At 41.5% G+C, this 16,894-nt stretch overlaps 1 protein-coding gene across 1 annotated transcript in view; it reads left to right on the top strand.

The window, feature by feature from the left end:
• pkp4 (plakophilin 4) overlaps positions 1–16,894 on the top strand; it is a 300,231-nt gene that overhangs the window by 249,625 nt on the left and 33,712 nt on the right. The window contains 4 exon segments of the mRNA XM_085986337.1: positions 5,310–5,490; positions 5,881–5,998; positions 9,991–10,182; positions 12,599–12,772. Of these exon segments, the coding sequence (XP_085842463.1) occupies positions 5,310–5,490; positions 5,881–5,998; positions 9,991–10,182; positions 12,599–12,772 (665 nt within the window).

Genomic DNA, 16,894 nt, shown 5'->3' on the forward strand with positions numbered 1-16,894 from the left:
CACCGCCAGGGATCGGCACCCGGGGAACCCGCCCGCTGCCCAACGTGAACAACAAACACCTCCTCACCTGTCACGGAGTTGAAGTCTCCGAAAGCGGCCACGGTGCCCCGGGCCTCTTTCCCCCGCGCATTCAGGAGGCGCGGGGAAGAGAGAGACTGGGGGGGGGGGGAGAGTGAGACGCCGCCGCGCACCTGCTCCGCGGAGCTCTGTGCCGCCACCGCCGCACCAGCCTTTACAAAGATGGTGGCGGTAGTGACGCTCGGCTGAGGCCTGCCCTCCAGCCTTCACAAAGATGGCGGCGATCGGGGGCCGCTTGTTGACTGGGGCCGGGAGGTGCCTAGCTCGGGCGTGGGTGCGGAGGAGAGGCCCAGGTTCGAGGCCTACAAAAACGGTGACAGGTAGGAAAATTATAGAGGTTAGAGAAAAGATGTACAAATTAATTAACTTTTTAAAAAAACAATTTGTGTTTTAAAAGCAACTTTTTTTTGATGGAACTGTAGACTTGAAAAGAAACACACAGAAAGCGGGAAAAAGAAATGAAAAGTTTGGAATCAAGATGGCGGCGACTCACCTCGGTTCAGAACGATAAGGCCCGCCCACACACGCACCGATTGGTCGACCGTCAGGTCACCGAAGCGTAGGATTTGTCAATCGTCCCGTCACTCGACTCTAGGAGGGCCCGCCCGCACGCGCCAGGAACCCGTCCCCGCCACGCAGCGATTGGTCGACCGTCGGGTCGCTCGACCGTACGATTGGTCGACCTCGACGTCACTCAATGCTAATGAGCAGATAATGAGCGGAATTTTGGAACGTTTTTTGGATACCGCGGGCACAATTTCTGTCTCACCGAAACGTAAATACGCTTACAACCGTTCTGGAATCGTAAGCTTTCTTTTGATGTAACACACGTGTAGGTACGCTCTAACTTTTGATTGTATAGCTGGACAGAAAGACAGACAGAGACATACCGTTTTTTATATTATATATATATTTTTTTTTTATATATATAGATAGAAGATTACAGGCAAGTTGGCTAAGGTAGATGGGGAAATTGAATTAAAAGGTATGAAGGTAGATGAGCAGTGGCAAACATTTGAAGAGATATTCCAAAATTCTCAACGAATATACATTCCATTGAGAAATAAAAATTCCACAGGAAAAGTGATCCATCCGTGGCTTACTGAAGAAGTTGAGGATAGAATTCAAATAGAATTAGATTAAAAGAAGAGACTTATGTTGTTAAAGAATAGTAGTAAGCCTGAGGATTGGGAGAGCTTTAGAAACCAGCAAAGGATCTTGAATAAATTGATGTGAGAAAATAGAATGAGAGTAAGCTAGCAAGAAATAGAAATATAAAAACAGATTGTAATAGCATCTACAAATATGTAAAAAGGAAGAGAGTAACAAAAGTAAATGTTGGTCCCTTGAGGCTGTGACAGGGGAAATTATAATGGGGAATAAGAAAATGGCAGAGACTTTAAACAAATATTTTGTATCTGTCTTCACAGTAGAAGACACAAATAGCATACCAAAAATAGTGGGGAACTAAGGGGCTAATGAGAGTGAGGAAGTTAAAGTAATTAATATCAGTAGAGAAAAAATACTCGAAACTAATGGAACTAAAAGCTGACAAATCCAAAAGGCATTCAATAAGGTGCGACAAAAAGTTGTTGCACAAGATAAGGGTTCATATCTACAAATTCTAGATTGTCATTGCTGGCTCCTGAATCTGTAATGTAGAAATCAATAAAGCATGTAATACGAAAATAATTCAGAGAATTAAAGGATACATTGAGACATGATGGGGAAGGTGGTGCCTTGCATACTGCCAGGGTATATTGGGAAAATCGCAGGGCTGTGATCGGCACTGGCTTACCCTCCGTGACCACAGTATGCTTTGATCCAATTCAGCCCAGAGTTCTTGAGGAAATGAACAAGAAAATAGGCAAGATTTTTTTAATAATTCATAAATACAGCAGCTGCACCCAAAGACTGGAAGAAATCAAATGTAGCCCTAATATTAATAAAAGGAATGAAATGTGTTCAATTAGTGTTCATAATGTCAGTTTACATCTAGGAAGCACAGAAGGCCCAAAGGATTAGTCAGTATAGTTTCAGAAGCAAGATAATGCCTAACAAAATATAATGCAGCCAGGTGGCTACTATGAGAGGTTGATTGTGTGCAAGTGGATCTGCAATAAGTCAATGGGCTAAGAAATAATGCACGGCTTTTAATGTAGTTAAGTTAATGTAAGGTATACATATTGAAACATGAACGTGTGTATAAATGGATCTTCATTAGTAAAGCTAAAAAAGGAAAATGATCATAGTGTGATTACTAACTACTCAGTAAAATTATCCAGTTAATGTGAAGCTAGTAACTAGGCTAATCATTTGGAATATTATGCCCAGTTATGGACACACTATATATCAAAGAACTTCGTTGGACTACAAATGACCTGTGGCTGAGTGACCATCTTTTGCTGATTTATTCTCTCTACATTTTTTTCCCCAGATATCATGCCCTCCGTGCACTCAACCTTCTGTTTAAACCAGTTTATTTCTTCATGCATCTTGCAAATGGGACTACAAAAATCTTGTCCTCATGACTCTTCAAAGGCACAATTTCTTCATGTCCCTTGCTGGTCCAACCAACAGCGATTACTTCTTGCCTTTTATATGGCTGCAGCTTTAGACCTTTATGGGATTCTAGCCTCACTATCTCCTGTCTCAAATGTAACTCCCACCACAAAAGTTGCCTCCTGAAAATTCTGTTTCCTCTGTCATGCCAAGTACTTTTCCCCTCTAACTCTTAACTTTATTTATATAGCCCAACTCTGTCCAATATTTAAATACTGCTCCCATGTCTGATGAGGTCCTTCTATCACCTTGCGCATTCCTCAACATAATACAAGAAAAAGCTCGTCATGTGATGTGATCCTTCTCTCACCTACAGCCTCCAAGCTTTTTACTTTTTCTCTCTTGTAACCTTTTTCATCTTTTTGTTTTATTGAAGCTACTATAGTCAGTTCTTCTCTGAACTTTCTTGTTCCTCTTATACTGGAAATATATTATCATTCATGATATTCCTATCTGCATCCTCATTGTGTTAAAATCAAGACTCATTGCATAGTCTCCTACACCAAATTATGATTCCCATGCTACTGCCACAGACCTAGTAAGCCAAATGGCCTCCTCCTATGCTGAGCTTTTATAGTTCTACGTTAGAACCACAGAAATCTCCTCAAATGTCCCAGTGGGTAAAGAAACTGGCCAATGCAATTCATGCCTTGGAGACCATAAAGTCTCCAGTTCAAACACCAGTCTGTGCTAAGTTTACAATTCTCAGCTGGGACTGCATCCTGGGCTACGGAGCAAGAAATCAGCCACAGTTTCCATTCCATCAATATGCAGTGGTCTCTGCTGTGTAATTACAAGTTGTGCATCAGGTGAAAACAAGCCTTCCACAGTGACTTTCACTGTCTAGTTTCACACATCAACAATGTCCACTTTGGCAAGCTACCAAAGGGTATTGGCATGTGGAACCATAGCCCAGCAAAAGGCAGGGCTTTCAGAAAAGTAGTGTCACAAAAGCACTCTCTCAAATAGAAGCCTAAATTCAGTTCTCCTTCTCAATGTCAGTTGTGGCTCGATGGGTAGCACACTCGCCTCTGAATCAGAAGGTTGTGGGTTCAAATCCCACTCCAGGGGCTTGAGCACATAAATCTAGACTGACACTCAGTGCAGTACTCCCTCAGCACTGCACTAGTCGGAGGTGCTGTCTTTCGGATCAGATGTTAAACCGAGGCCCTGTATATGCTCTCAGGTGGACGTAAATGATCCCATGGCACTATTTCGAAGAGCAGGGGAGTTATCCCCGGTGTCCTGGCCAATATTTATCCCTCAATCCACGTAACAAAACCGATTATCTGGTTATTGTCACATTGCTGTTTGTGGGAGCTTGCTGTGTGCAAATTGGCTGCCACATTTCCCACATTACAACAGTGGCTACACTCCAGAAGTACTTCATTGGCTGTAAAGCGCTTTGCGACGTCTGGTGGTCGTGGAAGGCGCTATATAAATACAAGTCTGTCTTTTAACTGATGTGTCTACCTGGGCTTCAAACTGTGTGACTAAGTTGTATGTTACTACCAAGGACAAAAGGTTAGAGTGAGTGATTGCTCCTATTACTAGACCGAGGCAGGTCTTATTGCAATCCAAAAACCTAGTGACATTTAAGATGGATCACAATGTGGAGGAATCTAACCCAGAAATCTAAAAATGAAGCTTTAACCTAGGATTTGCAACTCATCCTTTTTACAATTTTAATTAAAAAGTTGGCATGAGTACAAAATGGGATTTGGGATTTCCTATTTTGTTAATCCTGGCTATTCTGGTAGTTATTGCCAACAGACAGTTCACCTCTATTGTGTATTAACAGAGTTTTAAGAATGTCTGCTAAATTTTCTTGAGGTTACATGTGTTGAGTAGCTAAAGGGATTACCTGAAATCCCAGCTTTCAAACATCAAAAAGTAACAGATTAACTGTGAACTCTGTTACTTTCAGCTTTGTAAAGAAAGATTTAACAAATTTAAATGTTGAAATTTTACTTCAAGATAGTTGCCAGTAATTTCCACAGGGGTTTTCCTAATTATTCTCCTCCTTAGGCAGTCCCTCAGAACCGAGGATGACTTGCTTCCACATTAAAAATGAGTTCTCAGGTGACTGAGTCCAATGCAGGACCTACAGTCTCTGTCACAGGTGGGGCAGACAGTGGTTGAAGGGGTGGGGTGCTTGGGTTGACGTGCGCTCCTTGCGCTTGGCTTCCGCTTGTTCCCAGCAAAGAGACTCGAGGTGTTCGGCGCCTTCCTGGATGCTTCTCCTCCACTTTGTGCGGTCTTGGGCCAGGGATTCCCAGGTGTCGGTGAGGATGGTGCACTTTTTCAAGGAGGCTTTGAGGGTTATCCACCATAACTGCAGCAGAGGATTGGCAGATACCTTGGAAAAATGGCATAACTAGTCATTTAATCCATTTCTCCAATGTTTTCACCTAAGCTATAGTGGACGATCAGTGAAGCACTGCAGAAATTCTACCCCAGTTTCTGTCAGTTGTGACTAGTTTACAAACAATGACGGACAGAAAAAGATCCTCCGGTCCATCCAGCCTGCCCCACACAAACATACGCTCGCCACCCCACCCAAAACCAATTTTGAGGAATTGAATATGTTGCTCATGAGAAACAAGCTCTGCAGTTATTAAGCAAATAGCTACTGGGAAATGAATGTACACTTCAATGTTTTTTTTAAGGAGTCCTCTGGAACTTGTCTTCATGTGATGCAGTGAAGATGCCAATCATTCGTGATGCTCTAACAACTCTCACAAATAGTGTGGTGATACCTCATTCTGGATGGAGCAGTTCTTTTGATGAAGACAAGAAAGTGAAATTCCATACTTCATTAGTACTACGAAATACTACTGGATGTCTAAGGTGAGTAAATAAATTATCAGCACAATGGTCCTAGCTTAGCAAGTATATTGAAGGATTAAAGTCATAGAACTAAATGTAGTGTTAAGTATTACATGTTTAAATACAAGAATTGAGTGTTTTCAAATAATTGTTTTTACTAAATAAATTGAAATAACTTAGTTTTAAATTGTTCCATATTTTTTTCCCACTCATTTTCTGTGCCAATTTTCCCTCATTGTTAACTCATGGTTTCATGGACATCTAATGCTTTGCGCAAGTGGCTGTTTTTCATGTATGAGAACAAACAGGGACTGCTATGTCTAGTTTCATTATGTTTAATTAAACATAATGTTTATATATTTACTTGAATGTGTTGGCGAGATATATTTTAACAAGTTTGTCACGTTGCAGAAATCTTAGCTCTGCGGGTGAAGAGGCTCGAAAGAAGATCCGATCTTGTGAGGGATTGGTGGATTCCTTACTATATGTAATCCAGATGTGCGTTAACACTGCAGATTATGATAGCAAGGTTTGTGATTTCTGCTTACTGGTCAGGATGTTTGTTGTAATTTGTTGCATTAATCTTGGTTTTACTCTTAATTTGATTCTATAAGTACTGTATAATTCTTGCACAAGAGTCACTGAACTTGAAAAGAAATGTATTGTTTAAAGCACGAGAGTTTTTTTAGTTCCCAGTTTTCCCTCCTAGTCACCTCTTCTCTCGTACACGGGCACCAGCAGCAATCAGTGTATGTAAAGCATGTCTGAGAGGCATGGTAGAATCATAGAATGATGCAGCACAGAAGGAGGTCATTAAGCCAATCGTGCTTGCGCCGGCTTTTTGATAGAGCTATTGAATTAGTCCCACACTCCTGCTCTTTCCCACAGCCCTATACATTTTTTCCCTTCGTGTATTTATCCAATATTTTTTTTGAATGTTACTTTTGAATCCGCTTCCACCACCCTTTCAGGCCGTGCATTCCAGATCATCATAACTCGCTGTGTTTAAAAACTAACGTTTCCTCATGTCGCCTCTGGTACTTTCGTCAATCACCTTAAATCTGTGTCCTCTGGTTACCGACTCTTCTGCCACTGAAAACAGTTTCTCCTTGTTTACTCTATCAAAATGGTTCATGATTTTGAACACCGATCAAATCTCCTCTTCACCTTCTCTGCTATAAGGTAAAAAAAAACGCCTTTTCCGAGGTCTCCACATCCCTCATCTCTGGTACCATTCTACAGGTACAACTCCGGTAATCCGGCACCCTCGGGACCAGGCCGGCGGTGCCAGACCACTGAAAATTCCGAACCACTGAAGGTGTCGAAAGTCACCACAAACACCTCCTCTTCCTGCTGCTGCCCTCTCTGTGCCGCCGCCCACAGGCTGCTCGGGCTCCGCCGAGCCGTCGGTGATGCTGCACGGTCCAAGCGCTGATCCTGACCCGGCGGTGGTCCTGGGACCCAAGCCGGACCCATCCCAGGGAGTGAATGTGACAGCAGGACCTTCCTCGTGCCAGACCACTGACGGTGCCGGACCATCGGGTGCCGGATTACCGGTGCACTACCTGTAGTAAATTTTTTCTGCCCCCTCTATAAGGCCTTGACATCTTTCCTAAAGTGTGGGGCTCAGAATTGAGCATAATACTCCAGCTGAGGCCTGACCAGTGTTTTATAAAGGTTTAACATAACTTCCTTGCTTTAACACACTCTTCCTCTCTTAATAAAGCCAAGGATATCATATGCTTTTTAACAGCCTTTTCAACTTGTCCTGCCACCTTCAAAAAATTGTGTACAGACACCCCCAGGTATCTCTGTTCCTGCACCCCCTTAAAATTGTACCATTTAGTTCATATTGCCTGTCCTCATCCACCCTACCGAAACGCATCACTTCACACTTCTCTGCATTTCATCTGCCATGTGTCTGCCCATTTTACCAGTCTCTCTCTCCTCTGAAGTCTGTTACTATCCTCCTCATTGTTTACTACATTTTCCGAGTTATGTATCATCTGCAGACCTTAAAATTATGTCCTGCATACCCAAGTCCAGGTCATTAATATATATCAAAAAGAGCAGTGGTCCTAATACTTTGGTCCTTTGGAACACCGCTTTGTACCTCCCTCCAGTCTGAAAACCAACTGTTCACTACTGTTTTCTGCCCCTTATCCAATTTTGTATCCGTGTTGCCACTGTCTCTTTAATCCCATGGGCTTTAATGTTGCTAACAAGTCTATTATGTGGTACTTCGTCAAACACCTTTTGAAAGTCCACATACACATCAACTGCACTACCCTCATCAACCTCTCCGTTACTTCATCAAAGAACTCGATCAAGTTAGTCAAACACGATTTGCCTTTAACAAATCCATGCTGACTTTCATTTATAAGCCCATATTTTTCCAAATGCCAATTAATTTTGTCCTGGATTATTGTCGATAAGTTTCCCCATCACCGACTTTAGGCTGACTGGCCTGTAGTTGCCAGGTTTATCCCCCTCCCCTTTTTTTAAACAGGTGTAACATTTGCTGTCCTCTGGCATCACCCCAATACCCAAGGAGGCTTGGAAGATTGTGGCCATACCCTCTTCATATTCCATCCTTACTCCTCTCGGTAACCTAGGATGCTTTCCATCCGGACTGGTTGACTATTTTATTTTGAGGACTGCCAACCTTTTAAATACGTCCTCTATCTATTTTTATCCTATTCAATATCGCTACTACCTCCTCCTTTACTGCTACATTGGCAGCATCCTCTTCTCCAATGAAGACAGATGCAAAGTATTCATTTAGTATCTCAGCCATACCCTCTGCCTCCATTAGAATATTTCCTTTGTTGTCTAGAATCTGCCCCACCCTGCCTTTTTATTATTTGTGTTCATAAGACTTGGGTTCCTTTTTATGTTAGCCGCTAAGCTATTCTCATACTCTCTTTTTGTCGCTCTTATTCCTTTTTTTTAGATATCCTGGTACGGTGTTCTATAAATGCAAATCTCTTCTTTCAAGTTAATGAAAGTTCTGAGGTTTAAGTCCGGTCTTCAAATTTAGGACAACCTCCATTGAATCTAAATGTAAACAATGTTTGACCTGGTCCACAAGCAGGCTGCACACAACCTCTGTTCAGATACATTTTCAGCGTCTTTGTAGCCTTCAACTACAGAAATAATCTTAAATGGGAATATAAGTTTTTTTTTGTGTAAAAGTGATTTCCTAACTATTTCTCAATCTTAATCTCTAACCGGAAGTAGGAACACATAGGGCTGGATTTTGCCAATGGGGTGCTTTTGGAGGCGGGACTCCCACTTGGGTTTTTGTCCCGCCTCATCAACCTCTGGCCAACCCACGCTATTTTCCCTTGATTGACCTTGTTAAGCCCGCCCAGCAGGCTTAGCAGGCCAATTAAGGGAAAGTCGGTTACAGAGAACGTCAACGTATGACGTTTCATCTGTCAATTTTTGACAGATGAATTGTCAACGTTTGACAGCTATGTGAAGCTGTCAAACACTGACATTCTCTGTAGTTTGAGGAGTTCTTGAATTCAAGACTCCTCAAACCTCTTTCTTTAGCAGAAATTAAATGGTTGCTGCATTGGAGAATGCAGCGGCCATCTGTCATCTCTGCCGCGGAGGTGCGAGACTCTCCGCACACCCAAGTCTTGAAGCCTGCAGGAAGAAACAAAGGTAAGTAAACTTTTACCAACACTTTCCACTTACTCAGATACTCATCTCTCCACACTTGCACCCATCACTCACCTCTACAGTGCACTTTTGCACCCCGCAGACCCACTGCTCGCCTCAGTGACCCCGGCAGGGTTCGGCGCCTTCGGGAAGCCCACACTTGTGTGGGTAAAATTAGGATAATCCTCTTATCTGCCTGTTAACAGGCAGATAAGTGGCACTAATCCCCTTCCTGGCACGGGTCGGCTACCCGCTTCCTGGCAAGATGGGTTGGGGCGGGTGCATTTTCCCGGCAGTCCCGCCTCCCCAGGGCTGGCAAGATCGCGCCTATAGGGTTCTCGACCTGCTACACTGATGAAGAACATAAGCATTAGGAGCAGGAGAAGGCCATACGGCCCTTCGAGCCTGATCCGCCATTCAGTAAGATCATGGCTGATCATCGACCTCAACTCCACTTTCACTCTCATTAGCCCCTTGGTTCCCCACTATTTGATGCTTGTTTATCTCTTGACTGAAGGAGGGTAGGCTTAACTTTCACATACCATCAGCACCACTCCATATTGGCAGATGCTAGATTAACTTTGTATGGTGGGAAAGGTCCTTTTTTTACTATTTTGTGATTCCCTACACTAAGGTGGAGTACTGCATTTCCATGGAATGCTCCAACTGCTATCCCAACTAAAACAGCAAAGCTTGTCTATGAAGGGTAGCCAAGTTCAAATGTCAGGACTGAGAGTGTGGGCCCTCTAAGGTGGTTGTATGCTTTATTGTGTTAAAGTTGTTGAAAATGTTACCATGTTCATTAAAATACAACAGTTATAAGTGACATTCTAATAATGTTTGTCATTTTAGACTGTTGAAAACTGCGTTTGCATCCTGAGAAACCTGTCCTATCGCTTAGAACTAGAGGTTCCACAAGCTCGTCTGATGGGAACAAGTGAACTTGATGGATTACTTGGTAGTGACTCTCCCAATAAAGATGCTGAGACTGGTTGCTGGGGTAAGAAGAAAAAAAAGAAGAAAAAAGAACCCCAGGAAGATCAGGTAAAAGTTTGCTATTTACTGAAACTGTGTGATGTAATTTTGAGCTCTGTTTGTAGTCTCATGGGAGGTGAATCACCCAAAAAATGAATGGATAATGAAACAAATTGAAGGGAGAGGTGATAACCTTAAAGAATGCTAACAAGACTCAAACTGAATGTGAACATAAAATAGTCGCTATACTGCATGATTGAAGTATTCAATGGAGAATATAAAGTTTGCAAGCCTGCATTATCAATATTCTGATTGATGTATTCACCAGAGAATATAGTTAATCCAAGTTGGGTTTAACAACTTGAACATCAATAAATGGAGGCCCCAGACTGGACTAAAGGACTTCAAAAAAAAAACTAATTAAAAATCCACAAGTTGGTTAGTATTTATCCCAGGGTATTGAGAGCCACAGGACAACATTTGCAAATTCTTGATGTTCCTTCGCAAGTCAACCATTTCAGGAGGTTCAATTGATTTGGAAATAGTACCATAATCCAAAAAGGGTGATAAAACTGACACAGGCAATTTTATGGCCCGATTTTAACATCACACGCCGATGAGAAAGGGGTTGGCGGGGTCAAATGGGTAAGAGTACTTCCCTCCTTTCTCGTCATGCCCTTCCCGCCAATAACTTAACTTTGAAGTTTTACGCAGTGTTGGGGGCACCTGCCACAGGCAGGCATTATTTATAATAAGTACAACTTCAAAATTTGCAGAAGACACCAAATTGGGGGGTTGTAGTTCACACAAAGGACAAACGCCACAAAATACAATAAAACATCAATAAACTTGCAGAATGGGTGTGTAATTGGCAAATTAATTTAAATATAGATAAGTGGGAGGTGGTGCATTTTAGTAGGAAGACTAAAGAGGCCACACACTGCTTGGATAATAAGAGTCTAAATGGGGTAGAGGAGCAAGGATCTAGTGGAACACAATCACAAATCACTAAAAGTAGCAACACAGGTTAATAAGGCCATGAAAAAGGCAAACCAAGCACTGGGGTTCATTTCTAGAGGAATAGAATTGAAAAGCAGATACCAGAACTAAGGGAATGCACTTATTAGGAATGGCTGTACAGGCCAGGGCTCTTTCTCTCAGAGAAATCTAATTGGTGACATAAGCGGTCTTTAAGATGATGAAAGGGTTTGATAGGGTAGATGTAGGGAAAATGTTTATACACTTGTGGAGGAGTCCAAAACTCAACTGCATAAATATAAGATAGTCACTAATAAATCCAATGGGGAATTCAGGAGAAATTTCCTTACCCAAAGAATGTTAAGAATGTGGAATGTGCTGTATTTTGAGGCAAAAGGCATAGATGCATTTAAGGGGGAAACTAGATAAGCACATGAAAGAGAAAGGAATAGAAGGGTATGCTGATAGGGTTAGATGAAGCGGGGTGGGAGGAGGTTCCCTTGGTGCATAAACAGCAGCATAGACCAGTTGGGCAGCATGACCTGTTTCTGTGATGTAGACTCGATGTAACCACTGTCGCTGAAAGAGATTACCTGGTCATTACCTGGGATCTTAATGTGCACAAATTTGCTGTTGTGGCGGTACCACTGAGTTAATCTAGCTAATTGTATATAATTCCCTTTAACGATGTTCTAACACCAGCCTAAACCTGTACTATTGTGTTGGGCATTACTGGGTTTTGTATATAGTGTTTTGCATGTACGGGGCGTAGCCCCTTTAAGAGCGCGGGCAAACGCGATGACGTCACGTCGCACATCATGTGACCGCCCCAAGCGCGGGGAAAATGCGATGACGTCACGACGCAATCCACGGGGATGCCGAGGCAGTCCTCGTGGCGTCTCCGTTGAGTGAAGACCTGCTCCATGGCTCTCCTGCATCGATCTTTGTTGTTTTCTGGAATTCGTCAAATCCAACATTAAAGACCTGTTTGTTCTCCTGAGTCGACCTCAGTTATTAGTTAGGAATACATCAATTCCTACACTGTGGCGTTTTCCTACATTATAACTGTGACTCTACTTCAAAAGTACTTCATTGACTGTGAAGTACTTTGGAACATCCTGAGGTCATGAAAAACGCTATATAAATGCAACTTTGTTCTTTGACATAGTGTCGCAAGAAGCTTTATCGGAGGAGCAGTGGACAACTACAGTGGATTATCTAATGTTTTGCAAATCTGACATTTTAAATTTTTCACAGCAAAGTGGCTTTTCATTGAAAGGCTTAGGTAGACTTGGGTGTTGCTGATTTCAACTACAGTCTATTCCTGAGGTCTCAAGTAATTTTTTGCACTTAAAAATGATAGAATTGGTCAATAATTTGAATTAAACAATGTAAATAACACAGCCAAGTGGCATGATATTAGATAACTGAATTAAGTGACTTTCAATTGATTAGAACGTAATTATAGGTATCCTGCTGCTTTTAAGTTGTACTTTTTTATTTTCAGTGGGATGGAGTAGGTCCAATCCCTGGATTTTCTAAATCCCCCAAGGGAGTTGAAATGTTGTGGCATCCATCAATAGTGAAACCATATCTCACACTTCTTGCTGAAAGTTCAAACCCAGCCACGTTGGAAGGATCTGCTGGATCTCTACAGAACTTATCTGCAGGAAACTGGAAGGTAGCTCCAAAATTATCTATTTAATATATAATTAATTATGAATAAAAATGTACACATTTTTTGTGTTCCAGTGAGTGGTGTCATTTTTACAAAATATAACACTTTTTCCATCTTGGTGGGTGGGTGGGGGGGGGCACTATTTCGGTATCTAGCAGTCGTAACTCCGCTTTTGTACATCCAGATATGGACTGAAGCTCCCTTGCACTCTTCCCCAACAATGTGATTCCCTGACTTCAAAGGAGCAACATCTGCATTAATGTTTGTTCCATTTTTTACACTAGCAATTCTGAAACAGTTATGGACATTTTGATGAGTTCATGCCCACTACATAGGTGATGGTAAAATCATAGAATTTTACAGCACAGAAGAGGATCATTTGGTCCATCGTGTCTGTGCCAGCTCTCTGGAAAAAGCTGTCCATTTAATTCCATTCCCTTGCCCATGTCCCCATTGCCTTCTGAATTTTTCCTTTTTCAATTAAGGAGATTGTGTGGAGCATAAACACTGACATGGACCAGTTGGGTCGAATGGCCTGTTTCTATGCTGCAAATTCCATGTCATTCTAAATTCTATCTAATTTCCCTTTTATTAGCAATTCTAAATTCTGCTTCCAGCACATTTCTGTTAGAGCATTCCATGTCGTAACCCTCTGCATTAAAAAAAAAACTCCTAACTTCTCATTTCATTCTTTTGGTGATGATCTTAAATGTCGGTCATTCTCATTACCAACTGACCACATGGGCGCATACCCACCCGTGGGGATCGCAAAATTCGGCCCATTGTGCCCAAAACTGAACGCAATATTCTCACTGCAACCTGACTAATGATTTGTATAGATTTAGGATTACTTCTATCTCTTTATATTCTGTACCCCTGTTTATAAAACTTAGAAATAATTTTCCCCTTCAGCAAAATATCTCGTAATTTTAAACAACTCTATTATATCTCTTTATTTTAATTAAAAGAGCTCCAGTCTCTCCTCATAACTAAAGCCTATCATCTTAGTGCATCTCTTCTGTACCCTCTCCATGGTCTTAACATCCTTCCTAAAATAATGGCCCTGAATTTCCAATTTGAGGCTTCCTGTGGGCAGATGCCTCCGATCGTGTAAAAATCTACGAACTTACCTGCTGGTTCCATAGATCCTGAGGCTTGCGATCCTGGGCCTCTGCCCTTCAAAATGCACAGAGGCCCACGTATCCCGGGGTGCATGCGGTTCGCAAGCGCCCCTGGGATCACATGGGCCAGGTGAACCAATGAAAGAGGGGAATCCCCCTTCATACTTTTGACAGCTCTGTACGCACAGAATTTAGAATGACATGGAATTTGCAGCATAGAAACAGGCCATTCGACCCAACTGGTCCATGTCAGTGTTTATGCTCCACACAATCTCCTTAATTTAAAAACACAAACATTAAATTTTTAAAAATGACATTTAAAATGACAAATATTTTAAACAAATTAAATTTTTTGAAAAAAGTAAAAGTTTTTACGGGGCTAAAATTAAAGTTAACATTTTTAAGAGTATTTTTAATTTATAAATTCGGGATCAAATTTTATTTTTTTATAACTCTTATGCTGGTAAAAGCAGGCCTTACATCTGCTTTTACCAGGCATAAGAATTTGACAGGCGTTCAGCGGGCAGAAGTTATACAAAAAGCGCAACTCTCCACCCGCGGCGGCCCATCTCCTGGGCAAGAAGATTCTTGACAGATCGCAAGTGCCGGGTTTTAGCGCATGCGCTACGCATGCCTAAACCCGGCACTTGCGCGGCCCCTACGGGTGCGTGGACACCTCGTACGCACCCGTGGGGATTGCAAAATTTGGCCCATTGTGCCCAAAACTGAACGCGATATTCTCACTGCAACTTAACTAATGATTTGTATAGATTTAGCATTACTTCTATCTTTTTACATTCTGTACCCCTGTTTATAAAACCTAGAATCCCGTATGGTTTTTTAATAATTTTTTCAACTTGACCGCTCACTTTTAAAGTCAGAAGGGAGAGAGTTTCATCTCTGGTCTTAGCTGGATTTAAAGTGAAAGTATAATATGCCCAACTACTGCGTTGCCCAGGCTTTACAGAAAGTACAAGCTTCCAGAAGTAAGGTTTTAACATAAAAAAGGCTATTATATTGGCCTGATCGCTTGATTGATCAGTTTACAAATGTGCTGTAGCTATGGTTGAGCTCTTTTTGTCCAATAGAAAACATTAACCTGAGAAACTGGTTGCCTTGTAGTACCTTAATCTTGCCACTGAGTGGAATTGATGTGACTTTCCCCTTAAAAATGCATACTGTCGTAACATTCAGCCTTGTTTCTGAACAATGTCACCTGGTGACTAGAATTGGGTATTACACCATAGTTTTAAGACGTGTGCCTATCTCCACATTTCTGTCAATGAAAAGAGCTCCCGTCTCTCCTCATAACCAAGTTGTTTTGTACTTTGCTTCCCTTTCCCTGTTCAGTGCTTCTGTATAGCTCAGATTTAAATTATAAATCTGGCCTATTGCAGCACGGCGAATGTGTTATATTCACGAGTGGGTTGCCTGTTGGCTTGCAAGCAAGTTTCAGACAACGCAATTGCCAACCTTTTCCATATTATGTGTTTTACTTTATTACAATGCAGATTATTGGGGAGAGGTCCACTTAAACCTTTAGATTGTGTCCTCCATCTAGTCTGTCTATATAGTTGACTGTCACCTTGGAATTACCTATACTTCAACTTGAGGCCAAGTACATAACTGAAAAAAAATGCATGTGCTATGGAACCTGTACTTGGTCACATGCATAAAGTCACCACACACCACAGTCCCAGTCAATATCTAATAGAATTAATTGTGACTCATCCTCAATAAAGCAGTATTCTTTGTATTCCATATCAGCTACTCTATCCAGCTATTATATATTAAGGGCTGTATGTTCCACCTGTATAGTGCATCTAGGCATCAGGATCGGGGAAAGGTAACTGGTGCTGCAGCTGGGAGAGGCAGACATTTTGTGGAAACAGTGCAGCCCCAGCAGGGAAAATTGATACCAGAAAAATGAAGGGAAAGGTTAGGATAATTTTTCTTCTATGCAGAAGGTTGTTAGGACTTGTAATGACTTACCAGAAATACTGGTGGAAACAACATTTGTAATATATTTTGAAAGGAAAGTGGATGAATAGTTGAAAATGGAAAAATTTGAACGGGCATGGGAAAAAGGTGAAGTAATGGGACTAAGAAAGCTCTTTGAGAGCCAGTGTAGAGACAATGGGTCAAATAGCTCCCTCCCATGCTGTATGATTCAATACCACTTATAGAAATAGTTTATATGTAGTGTATAATTTTGACACTTTATTTTTCTGGAAATGTGGGTTTAAGTTAAGAAATAGACCTTAAAAATTGATGGGACATTTAAGAAAGGCAGACTTGCATTTAAAATAATGAACACAGTGGAGAGAGTTTGAGTCTGTTGCTTTGAAAGCTGCAGGACAAAAGCAAGGCATTGGGTGTAAAATAGGCGGTAATGGGTAGGAGTTTTGTTCAGTGTGGTGTAGGTAGGCTTTATTCCATTAATTCCTAAAATTGCATGCCTCAATATTTTTTGTATAAAATTTTCCAGTTTATTTTTGTCCCTTCGAAATTTCTCACTCCTCTTTCCCTTCTGAGTGTATTTATTCCTTAATAGTATACCGTTCATGGGCACCAGGCAACCTCCAGTACCTCATCCAAGTGGCTGCTATTCACTTGAGCCTTGACGGTGCCTTTTAACTGGCTATTCAACCTCGAGGGCCCAACTGAGCTTGATCCTGTCTGATACTGATGTGTCTATGAAAATATGGGAAATGTTTGTTTGGTTTATAGTCTACACTTGCAGCATTGCACGTATTTAAATATAAAAGTTCACTGCAGTGTTAAGTTGCATCAAAAATAAACTACTGGAGTACTAGATGAGTATTTTAATTAACCTGAATGCATCTTTTAACCACATGAGGAACAACAAATATTTTAAATTGAAAAATTCTGTACACATCTATCTATAAAATATAATTTGTATATGTAGTTTTAGCGGAAACATTGGAGCAGATTTTCGTCTGTTGGTGTTAGTCAAGTCTAAATGTTTACAAACCATTGTGGA

The sequence above is a fragment of the Somniosus microcephalus genome, chromosome 4 (assembly GCF_052327205.1).
Source record: "Somniosus microcephalus isolate GS21.2 chromosome 4, FLI_Smic_1.0, whole genome shotgun sequence".
Classification (NCBI taxonomy): domain Eukaryota; kingdom Metazoa; phylum Chordata; class Chondrichthyes; order Squaliformes; family Somniosidae; genus Somniosus; species Somniosus microcephalus.